The 13,007-nt window shown below is 37.1% G+C and overlaps 1 protein-coding gene across 1 annotated transcript; it reads left to right on the top strand.

The window, feature by feature from the left end:
- Window positions 1–151: 151 nt before the first annotated feature.
- Window positions 152–11,367, top strand: LOC125074514 (UDP-glucosyltransferase 2-like). Its single transcript, XM_047685844.1, has 10 exons — window positions 152–173; window positions 3,697–3,863; window positions 4,760–4,850; window positions 6,198–6,363; window positions 6,710–6,904; window positions 7,293–7,512; window positions 8,057–8,276; window positions 8,996–9,215; window positions 9,909–10,012; window positions 11,186–11,367. The coding sequence occupies exons 2-10, from the start codon at window positions 3,714–3,716 to the stop codon at window positions 11,365–11,367; spliced, it is 1,548 nt and encodes a 515-aa protein (XP_047541800.1). The 5' UTR covers window positions 152–173; window positions 3,697–3,713.
- The last annotated feature ends 1,640 nt before the right edge of the window (window positions 11,368–13,007 follow it).

The raw sequence follows: 13,007 nt of genomic DNA, 5'->3' as shown, positions 1-13,007 counted from the left end.
ATGAAATTTTACATACACTTGTCAAGGTTACCGAAAAGTTTACAGGATACATAAAATCTGACCCACAACTCAAACACGGGCGAAACCGCGGCCTGAAACTGTATGATAAAAATGTTATCATTATCAAAACGATAACGATATCATTGTTAAGCACGTGTTGGATTGAAGAACAAGTATGTATTGTTTATTTAGTTTTATTTATAACATTTATTGATTTATAATGAAGGTTAATGAGGATCCGGTTATTCATAACGTAGATGACATCGGTACTATTAAAATCGTTCATTATATATTTCCTTAATAATTCCTTTGTTTTCCAATGAAGATCGTCAATTTATACACGACGTTAATCCAGTCGCCACCGATCACACTCAACTCCAACCATAAGAGGAGAAAAGCCAAATAAACAACATTTGACAGCAAATTGACGCGACATCATTGGTCGAGAGCTCGATTAATCTGTGATATTCACTGTGGATTTGCGAAAAAATGGCGTTTTGAACGTCGACGAAACTGTTGCCGGAGATTTTGGAAGTAAAATTAAAGTGGAAATAAGTGGTTAAGTGTAATAGTGTTATGTTGTTAATCATAAACTCTTAGTAGTGCACAACATAGCCGAGTTATTAACAAATCGGCGAGACTTTATTGTCATTTTATACAAAATTCTAAAATACAACTAGCCTTAGTTACTCCTTATTACATCAGCTTATCTGTCAGTGAAAGTCGCGTCAATCGGTACAGCCGTTCCAGAGATTATTCGGAACTAACAGAGAGACAAAAATTGTAAAAATAATTGTTATGGTATACGTACATAAGCATTTATTAAAAAGCGGTTATTTCAATATTGCAAACAGACACTCCAATTTTATTATATGTATATATTACGAGTTATATATTTGTTTTGTATGTGTTTCATGATTAACATATATTGTTCTTGTTTTATCAAGCCATTTTCCACCTTGAGGTTCCGAGTCTGTGTATAGTATACTTGGATTTATTTCTGTACCTCCAGGAGTTACTTTTTTTCGTTGAACCGAGTGGTTCATGGTTTTCGTTTTGCGGATGGGTTCAGTTACCTCCAAAGTGGTCCCACCACAATTTGCCACAGGATGTAATTAAGTTTTTATTCGAAGCGAAAATTCAGGCTCCAAATTTTTGGACTTTGCATATTAGTTGAAAAAAAAATCTATATATATATGAGTAATGCCCTCGGCGATCAGGCTTAGGTTCTCCGTCTCTTTCTTTTATACTATCCTTACATTTTTACATTAACAGCCTGTAAATTTCCCACTGCTGGGCTAAGGCCTCCTCTCCCTTTGAGGAGAAGGTTTGCAGCATATTCCACCACGCTGCTTCAATGCGGGTTGATGGAATTCAGATGTGGCAGAATTTCGTTGAAATTAGACACATGTAGGTTTCCTCGCGATGTTTTCCTTCACCGCCGAGCACGAGATGAATTACGAACACAATTAAGCACATGAAAATTGAGTGGCGCTTGCCTGGGTTTGAACCCAAAATCATCGGTTAAGATGCACGCGTTCTAACCACAGGGCTATCGACAATTGCATGATCTACAATTTTAGTCTAAATAATACTTACATTATCATAAGAATACTATGATATTATGTAATATTCTTAACGAAAAAAATGCGGAACCCAGATACTTCTGACCAAACAGAAATATAACCATAAATATTTTTTTTTAGCAGACAGACAGACAATTTTTTATATGACTGTAAAATTACCGCATATTTTTTGTGACTATTTTGACTAGATTTGTACTCATTGTCTAAAAATATAATTTGCAAAAACTTGAACATATATTAAAAAAAATCGATACATCGTTGAGACATCAAACTGAGTTTTACACTATTTCATAAAATGTCGTAACCGGACTTAAGTGTTAAGCGATTTTGATCCGTGTAGCCTTCAAAAGTTACAATTATAACAGCCAATATCGCGTACCACTTGACGTTTCACGATTTTGTTCTGCGATCAAGTTTGTTTTTTACGCTAAGTCATTTTAAATTACTCTGATGACATGACCTTCGATCTCTTCCACGTAAAAGATTATCGAAATAACGCTGAATCACGATTACACTGATTAGATAATATTGCCAATTATATAATTTAGAATTTACATAATAATACCCTTGCAGTACGGTTGATTGAAATCAAGAGGTGCCCAGAAAGGCAAACTGCTCAAAATATATGATCTTTACTCAATTTCAACCATAAGAGGAGAAAAGCCAAATAAACAACATTTGACAGCAAATTGACGCGACATCATTGGTCGAGAGCTCGCTTAATCTGTGATATTCACTGTGGATTTGCGAAAAGATGGCGTATTGAACGTCGACGAAACTGTTATCGGAGATTTTGGAAGTAAAATTAAAGTGGATATAAGTAGTTAAGTGTAATAGTGTTGTATTATAAATAAAGATATATTAATCATAAACTCTTAGCAGTGCACAACATAGCTGAGTTATTAGCAAATCGCATGAAATACGTAAATCTAAGGTTTGTTTATTTTTTTTCCTACTTCCATTGGAATAGACTATAGAGTAGGTTAGTGGTTGATATATATATTCAATAACGCCTACGCTGTTCGACAGATCGATATCGACAGTAAATCTAAGATTTGTTCCTTTTCTTTTCCTACTTCGATTGCAATAGGTACTTTAATTGTTAGAGAACAAACCTGTGGCACCTGTCAGCGGTGGATAAATCGCCCGGTGTGGCGTTGAATTTGCATAGCTGGGCTCTGAATTTATGAACATATTCGTATATATTTCGTAAAAAGCTGTATCGTTACGCGTAGGTGCGCGAAGTTCAAATTAAACAGGCAGGTGGAGCACGCGGAACATTAAAGTAAAGCATCAAAATCGGATACAAAAATAATTTCTGTTAATAGGTTTACGTCGATAATTAAAACGCTTTGTATTAACAAAAGGACTTCATTTCGCTCTACCTTTACTTATGATTTTGAATACGTACGTAACGCCTGCAGTAGAGTCCTGCGGCTGAACACTCCGCGGTCGTGTCGAATATGAAAGCAAATAGGGAAAAAAAAATCGTTATTGTCACACATAACAAAACAAATTTGAATTTCGAATTTTGAAACGACACCGCCCATGTGACGATATAGCTTATACATTTCATTGAATCAATAAATGGGGTATCTAACACAAAAACAATTTTTTTTTTCGACTCGAATCTTCTGTCTTTACACCTCGGGAGTGAGACTATTCATAATCTTACGACAGTTTACAATCTCGCGAAATTATGTCATCAACATTAAACTTGTATTGAGTAAAATGCCTTATTTATTAACGCTCTTATGATGGACCAAGTTAAGAATAAACGTTGTATATTGTTGAAGTTTATTGACATTGAGATGTCCGCTGGAGAGGCCATGTCGGAAAAAAATATATCATATAAGGATTAAGCACATGAATTTGAGCTAAAGATTACACGTTTAAACCCGAGCAAATACCAAAGATATTCCTTGTGTTTTAATTTGTATTCCTCATTCATTTCGTGATCGGTATGAATCCGTGGTATATTTGCAAGTATATTGAAAATGGTTTGATGCTTCCGACCAGACTGTGGCAGGATCGAACCTGTGACTTTTTACATCGATATTCAGCCCTTAAATTAATCCCCCATTGACGTTTCATTTTTTTTTGTCCACAGATTAAAAATCTTCAAATATGAAGTCATGTATACTGCCATGGATGTTCCTATCAATTATATGCTCAGCTTCGGCCTACCACATTCTATGTCTTCACCACATACCATCCATGAGTCACCACAATCTCGGAAAAGGAATCGTGAGAGCTTTGTTGAAAGCTGGTCATGAGGTAACGCATTTGGAATAAAATTATATTGAATATTGCCATTTAAAAAAAAGTTTCATTTTAAGTGAAACTACTTTAATTAAATTTAAACCAGATTTATTTGTTCCAATTTGAAGGCTGAGTATAAGGGTCTCAAGATTGGCGGTGCATTGGCTATTTAAGGAATTGTTAATATTTCTTACAGCACTATTGTCTGTAGGCGGTGATGACCACTTACCATGCTTCAGTCCTTTCATTGAGTCGTTTATTTACAATAAAGTAGCCAACGCTTGTGATATTAAACATTGCTTCGTTAAACAAGCCAAAACAAAAATTATTTCTTGGCTCTCCTCATTGACCTATGATACCACCGAAAAACTTTTCTTGCACTTAGTATAGTACCTATTAATTAACATAAGACCATGTAATTTAATCCTACTTAAATTATGCAATGTATGTTAAACAATTATATAATTTATATTCTAAGCCGAGCGACAACAATAAACATACTGTAAAACTATCAATAGGTACCCACGACACAGGAATACCTAGTGTGGGTACCACCGGACATTTCTTAGTATAATGTTGTTTTTTGTTAATAAACATTTTTTATTTTCATTTCATTTCATGGTGGCCTATTTGCTCGTCCGCCTACCTACAACAAAAAAAAAAGAGTAACTACTGAGTTTCTTGCCGGTTTTTCTCGATAGAATCTACATTCAGTACCGGCGGTAGCTTCACTTAATATAGTTTGAGAAATGACGATTTAAAAGTTATAAAAGCCTACTTGAATAAAGTATATTTTGATTTTGAGTATCATACCTACCCCGAGCAGTTTGGAAAATCACTTAAAATCAGGTGGACTTTTCACAGGTGCCACTGTATATTTAAAAAAAATTAAGCTAGACCATATGTTTCAGATAACTTGGGTGACCCCCTATCCGAATAAAACCTTGGAAAACTCCAACTTAACAGTTATAGACGTTAGTGACGTCATCGAAGCTACTGGTCGTAAGTATTGTGTCGTAAGAATATCACTTAACTTAGTTTTTATACACTTGTTGGTAGCGCTTCGTGCAAGCCCGTCTGGGTCAGTTCCACCCATTCATCAGATATTCTATAATAGCAGTACTCAGTGTTGTTATGTTCCGGTTTGAAGGGTGAGTGATCCAATGTAATTACAGGCACAAGAGACATAACAACTTAGTTCCCAAGGTTGGTGGCGCATTGGCGATGTAAGGAATGGTTAATATTTTTTACAGCTTTAATTTATGATATTTAATGGGCGGTGGTGTCCAACTTATAATAAAAAAGAACATATAATCATTATACAAGCCGAGATGGCCCAGTGGTTATAACGCGTGCATCTTAACCGATGATTTCGGGTTCAAACCCAGGCAGGCACCACTGAATTTGCATGTGCTTAATTTGTGTTCATAATTCATCTCGTGCTCGGCGGTGAAGGAAAACATCGTGAGGAAACCTGCATGTGTCTAATTTCAATGAAATTCTGCCACATGTGTATTCCACCAACCCGCATTGGAGCAGCGTGGTAGAATATGCTCCAAACCTTCTCCTCAAAGGGAGAAGAGGCCTTAGCCCAGCAGTGGGAAATATATAGGCTGCTAATGTAAAAAAAAAAAAAACATTATACTTATTAACTATTAAGATTATGTATAGATACTCAACTTAAGCACAATAATTGCGCAAGCAATTCTTGCAATGTTCTAAAAGCAAACTGTATTAATCTTGATATAGTATAAAACAAAGTTTCCTTGCTGTCTGTACGCTTGGATCTTTTAAACTACGCAATGGATTTTAAGGCTTTTTTCATCACTAAACATTGATTCAAGAGGAAGGTTTATATGTATATATATACACAATATAGTAGAGAGAAGGCGAGTGTTTCTTTTATAGCCGGAAAAACAGAATAATTTATCTTTTATGTTAGCTCATCAATATAAAAGTTGGATATAGACCTAAGGGTCATAAGTGGTTTTAAGTTATAGGGGGCAAACGAGCAGGAGGCTCACCTGATGGAAAGTGATTACCACCGCCCATGGACATCTGTACCAGGGGGGTGCAGGTGCGTTGCCGGCCTTTAAGAAATAAGTACGCTCTTTTCTTGAAGGTTCCCAAGTCGTATCGGTTCGGAAAGACCGCTGGCGAAAGCTGGTTCCACAGAGTGGTTGTGCGAGGCAGAAAATGCCTTAAAAATCGCACTGTTGTGGATTTACGGACATCTAAGTGGTGCGGGTGAAATTTAGAATTTTGGTACCCGAGTGAAGCCGGGCCTGGTAGCTAGGGCTAAAGAAATTTAATAAAGGTAGTCGGATAAAGATCTTTGATGGTTTCCAGCGTTAGACGTAAAGCTCAGTCGTGTAACGAGCATGTCGATGATAAAAGAGATCACCAGGAACATATCCCAAGCGGCCCTGCACGTCAAGGACTTGAGGGAGGCGCTGGTGAGGAACCAGTACGACGCGGTTGTCTCTGAGTGGTTCATGTCGGACGTAGAGGCTGGGTAAGGGATATATGACATATGATTTAGTTACAACATTAGACGATAGACCGCCCGTGACTTCGCTCACAATTGAGGTTCCTCTGAAGTTTTAAATATAAGTAAGTTTAAGTATATACACAATTTGGCTCATAAGTGTTGCAAGACTAATAATTACGTTAATATTTATAATGAATACATATGTGAAGCGTTAATGTCTTTGGATTTAAGTTCGACTATCTAGTACCAAATGTCTATCTGTCATATCGTTTATTTCAATAAAAAAAAAAAAGAAATTGCTATACAACCTTTTTTTACAATTACACCTTGGAATATCTTCTAATCCAATATTCTCTTATCTCCAAAATAGTTATGCAGCAATACAGCAAGTTCCTTGGATATTGATCAGCACCATAGTGATGCATCCTCACTTGGAGTACCTGGTGGATACAGTCCGCTCAGTCCCAACCAACCCCATGATAATGTTCGACTTCCCCATCCCCATGGAGTTGAAACATCGGTTGATGAATAGCGTGGTCTATTTATTTACTATTTTTGATAATTGGTATGTACCAGTATATTACATCCTCCCGAAAATCTGTCGGGAGCAAAATAAATTACTTAAATTCTCATCTAAGTAAGATATTATCTTCATGCCTCTATTAAACTTTTGATAGTGAGAAATTCAAGTTTCACAAAATAATACTAGTTTAATATAAGTATAATGTTAATTTAATATACGAACAAAAGTGTCCGTCTGTATTTCAATCCATCAGTCCGGGGGCTATCCGAGATCATGACTCCTTAAATCGTATACGTCAAATTGCACTTGAACCTTCCAAAATACGTCAAATTAAGTTTTTTTTTTTAACAAGGGATTTATTAATTCATCACCTATTAATCACCAGGTGATATTTCACCATCAAATGACTTGTTCTCTGTCATTCTTGCAGGTGGGACAGTTCATTCAACGCAGCTCTCTACAAATCCTCCTTCGAGCCCTTAGCGAAGGCCCGAGGCGTGACTCTGCCCCCTTACTCAGAAGCCTTGTTCAATATCTCCATACTATTTGTTAATTCTCATCCCTCCTTCTCCCCCCCACAGAGCTTACCACCGAATGTAATTGAAATTGGTGGCTACCATATTGATGAAGATACTCCCGCGTTACCAAAGGTATTTCGAATTTGGTCTATCTAACTTTTATTTATCTTCAGCTCCCTGCTTTGGTTATCATGGTCCGATGGCTAAAACATGTGAACCTTAATTGTAGTTTGTAGGTTCAAACCCACCAAAGAAAGCAACGCTGATTTCCATATAGTTTATTTCCGAAAACGTCGTGGGGAAACCTGTATGTGTTGAATCAAAATTTTCCAAATGTGTCCATAAAACGTGCTGTAGCTAAGAGCTGGTCCGGTCTTCTCTAAACGATAAAAGGCATTTGCTAAAGAGTGGGATATTTACATGACTTTAGATAAATTTCTAACGAAATTTCAGAAACTGGTGTTATACCTATAAACTTGAAATTTGGCAGGTTTCATGTACGCTATAAGTAAGTAGATATCCACTAAGAACGGATTTTACGAAATTGATGTGTGTGTGTGTGTGTAAGTTAAGAAAAATAAACGAAATGGTGAATTTGTTCAACAATTTTAGCTCCAGCACCAGTACTAATAGCTTGAAATTAAAACTCTATTTATTGATTAAATATTTATCACAGGATCTTCAGACAATCTTAGACGCTTCACCTCAAGGCGCTATCTTCTTCAGCATGGGCTCATTACTGAAATCTTCCTCCTTGCCCGAGGAAGCGAAGCAAGGTCTCATCAAGATGCTCGGTGAACTGCCTTACACCGTGATCTGGAAGTACGAAGAGGAAATAAAAAATCTTCCGAAGAACATTCATGTTAGGAAATGGATGCCACAGACTAGCATATTGGGTAACTTTTTATTGAATAGCTAGGTGGACCGTCATTTGGCCACCTAATCTTAAGGTCACCAACACTTAAAGACATTGGCTGTTAGTAATAATTACCATCCCTTACTTCGCCAATGCCCCACCAACCGTGTCAACTAAAATGTTATGTCCCTTGTGCCTGTATACTGGCTTACTCACCCTTCAAACTGGAACACAAGAATAATAAGTATTGCTGCGACGACAGAAACAGCCAGACGCCAGACGGGCTTACACAAAGCCCTACCTCTAATTTCCATGGTAAATGTCCTTATAAGGAAGGCTGTCAGGCAAATGGCTACATCGACAATTCCATTGGTGGCGATTAATTCTATGTAATAATGAAAACATAAAAGTAAGTTAATTTATTAGTTACCCTTTTGCGTAAAGTGGATAACGTTCTGATACAAAAATTTTATATGAATAAAATGACTCATTTATGGCAGAAAATTAAATATATTTTCTTTAATGATTCATATATTGTAAAGCATTATCAAAAATTCCCCTGAAAATCTGCCCTGGGCACTAGCCCCGAGTGCCAATAGTGTAAACCCAGCACTGGGTACAGAAAAGGGTATAGGATCACCTCCCCCCTGCTCCTCTCATGCGGGTGAAGTCGTAGGCGGAAAATATTTGTCCTTGTCAATTTGTCCGACTGCTCTGCTAAATTCGTAACTAAGACTGTTCATAAAATTATTCTTCTAGCACACCCAAACACGAAAGTGTTTATATCACATGCTGGACTCCTGAGCACTCTTGAAGCTCTGCACTATGGAGTGCCCATGCTGGCTATTCCAGTCAACGGAGACCAACCACGCAACGCGAACAGTGCTGTAAGAAACGGGAGAGCCATTAAAGTGGAGTTAGGTCCAGATATGGTGCCCGAGGTTAAAGCTGGTCTTATGGAATTGTTTAAAAACGCCAGGTGGGTTTGTAGCAAAGTTTCTTATCGCACTACACTCTAGGTACTAGGTGAATGAGATTGAAATAAATGGGCATCAAACATCACTCTGAATAAGGACATTTCTGAATATTACTATATCGAAAGCCAATATCATACACTTTTGAAGTGTGGATCCGAAACGTAATCTTTCCGTTCGTGTTATGTATACTAATATTATAAATTCGTAATTGACTCTGTCTATCTGTAATGCTTTAATGACCAAGCTAGTGAACCGAATTTGAAGATACTTGGTTGCAAGGATTAAACCCAATGACCAACCTTTAAAACGAGAGCAAAGCAGCAGGCGACAACTAGTTATTATGATAATCTTTATACTCAGTGATAAATGAAATGCATTTTAGTTGATTTTTGTCCATTGGACGATTTGTAATCATGATTGTATAAATAAATAATAATTGAACAACATCACATACATTACTGTGATCCCAATGTAAGTAGCTAAAGCACTTGTGTTATGGAATATCAGAAGTAGCGACGGTACCACAAATATCGAGACCCAAGACAACATAGAAAACTAATGAACTTTTTCTACATCAACTCGGTCGGGAATCGAACCCGGGACCTCGGAGTAGCATACCCATGAAAATAGGTGTACACACTACTCGACCACGGAGGTCGTCGTATAAAAAATATATATTAATTTTTCTGCTTCAGCTATTATACCAGAATGCAGCATCTGTCGAAGCTGTTCCGCATACGACCCGTCTCGCCTTCAAAGATGATATCTCACTACGTTGAGCTCGCAATTGAAACTAAAGGTATATTATCGAAATTTTTTCTTATATCTAACTAATATTATAAAGCTGATGAGTTGGTTTTTGTTGGACGCGCTAATTTAAAGAATGACTGATCCGACTTAAAAAAAATCCGTATTAGATAGCCTTTTTATAGAGGAAGAATCTATCATGACGCAACGACCCATAGTAGCAGAGTTTTTTTTTTACATTAGCAGCCTGTAAATTTCCCACTGCTGGGCTAAGGCCTCCTCTCCCTTTGAGGAGAAGGTTTGCAGCATATTCCACCACGCTGCTTCAATGCGGGTTGGTGGAATTCAGATCTGGCAGAATTTCGTTGAAATTAGACACATGCAGGTTTCCTCGCGATGTTTTCCTTCACCGCCGAGCACGAGATGAATTATGAACACAAATTAAGCACATGAAAATTCAGTGGCGCTTGCCTGGGTTTGAACCCAAAATCATCGGTTAAGATGCACGCGTTCTAACCACTGGGACATCTCGGCTCTCAGGAGCAGAGTATCATTGACAAATATTACAAAAACGGGGTAAAATTATTCCTTTTAATAGCTTCCTTTGCGCTGCGTAAACGGTTAGTTTCGCAAAAAATCATCCATGACAGGATCTGTAATATAGCCGAACAACTTTGTCTTTTTCCGACAAGCATCGACGAACCAATAACGTGCGGTCCGTGCTCCCCGCTCCTTCATTCCTCCAAAGAGACCTAAAGATACTACTTCATCTCAAGGTTGTGTTCCGATATCCTGCTCAAACTCAAACACAAATTCCTTTATTCAATATAGAAGCATTACACTCACTTATTGATAGCCAAATTAAACACTACCACCGGTTCGGAAAAGGAAACACCCTGACCTGAGAAGAACCGGCGAAAGAAACTCAGCGGGTGTTTTTGTATTTTTTGTCAGTTAATTAATTACATATATTAAATATGAATAGAAATAGCCAGGAGGCGATCGTTTCATTCCCAAGGTGTGATATCAATCATAAACTCACTTATTGGATAGTACCCTTTCGCACACAAGCGTTCCTTAACATTTTTTTTAATTTGGAAGCATTTTGAACGCTTTCTGGGATCCTGTTGTAAAACCCTATACATTGCCCCACAAAAGAGCTACTGACTCTATGCAGTCGAGTAACAGGACTATATCCGGCTTAAGATATCCTTTTTTTTTCCAGGTGCTTACCACATCCGTTCGCCAGCGCTCCAATATCCGTGGTACCAGCTCTTGATGCTAGATCAGTTGCTCGTTTTCTTCATAATTGTATATATCTTATATTCGATACTAAAACTATTGTTCGTAATCGCGAAATATTTTTACAATCCGTTTAAGAGGAATGTCAAACGAAAAACGAATTAGAATCTATTTAAATTAATTTGTATGAATTTTCGAAAGAATATATTTTTTTAAACGAAACGAGTTCTTTATTTTTGAGTCTGAACGTTTTGCTTCGAGGTCACTCAAGTTTAAAAATGAGATATTCATAAGGATATATATTAAGGATTAGGTTTTTTTTTCTGGTATTCTTTTTATTAGGACGACACAGTTAATGAAACACAATTGAGTTTCTCTGCACAAAAGAGATTTATTTGTTTAATTTTACAATAATAAAATAAAAGTTTGTATTTACCTACGTATTGTTTTACAAAAAAAAAAAAAAATTACCAGTAAAAAGAGAAACGACATTTAATGTATATTTATTAACAATGTCTGTTCGTAAATCACGAGATACTTTACTTTTCAACATCACGAGATTGATTCTAGGTTAAGATTTTTCATGGCTAACAAAATTTAGTTGTCATGTAACTGATTCGATGACGGTTGATGCACGGTATTCAAATTAAAGAAAAATACATTTTTTTCTTTACATATATATATATTTATATATATTTTGGAATTGATACATACGACTGCCTTTTTTTCTAATAGGTATAAGGCCGAAGATCTTAAGGTTTTGGTTTCAAACCCCAGGTCGAGCCAAGGTTGTTCGGATGAGAAACTCTCAATCACAGTCTGGTTGTTGGATATGTATACTAGTGTTGCATACCGATCGTCCACTATCGATAGATAGGGATTGTCTATCGATAGTTAAGGTGTAAGCGATAGTATCGAGAGCTCCCCATGAGCAACACTATTGATACTATCGATAGTATCGCTGTTACCAATAGTATTGCTTACCTGAATAAGGCACTGACAGACAGCCTGGGGACAGACAGACGGACAGACGGACGGACAGACAGTACACCTTTTGGGTACGGAACCCTAAAAGAAAAAAAGGTATGACCTTAGTTATGATTCAAAGATTGTCTAGTTGGTCTAGTCCTGGATTCAAAGCTAGGTCTGTCCGATAAATATTTATTGAGTTTTATATGAACAATTCTCAGTATCAGCTCGGAGTATGAAAGATAGGTGTACACTCCCGTGCCTGGAGTTCACGTAAAGCCATCGTTACAGTATGTCCTGTATTGTAGGTAGTGTTGCATATCGATAGTCCACTATCGATAGACTATCTATAGACTATCGATAGTTAAGGTGTAAGCGATACTATCGATAGTACTATCGATATCCTGAATAGTTTTCGAGGTCAACTATCGATAGTTCTGCAACGCGGGTTGTAGGCTGGATACAATATTGGAGGCCCGCACAGGTGGCCCAACCACGGTACGTCACGTACATACGAGTGATTCAGTGGCGCCCTTCGACGGGATTTCGGATCTCGGCTGCTGACAACGACAACCCACTTCATTCGGGGGAAACGCGTAAATGCGTTTTCCAGCGATTATTAAAATGTATATACAGGGTTATTGGTAATTCGACGTATTCCCGTTAGGAGGTGATAGGGGTGACTGTTTGCGATAATTTTAACCCCCATATGCAAATGTGAACCATTTTTGAGTTATCACGCTTTTTAGATTTTTTCAAAATAAGTAAACTTTAAAAATTTATATAAAAAAGTATCAATTAAAATGTATTTTTCTCATAAGAGAAAAACGAATAAA

This window comes from Vanessa atalanta, chromosome 28 (assembly GCF_905147765.1).
Source record: "Vanessa atalanta chromosome 28, ilVanAtal1.2, whole genome shotgun sequence".
Lineage (NCBI taxonomy): Eukaryota > Metazoa > Arthropoda > Insecta > Lepidoptera > Nymphalidae > Vanessa > Vanessa atalanta.
The sequence above is the reverse complement of the archived record's forward strand: the minus strand, read 5'-3'. Positions and strand labels throughout refer to the sequence as shown.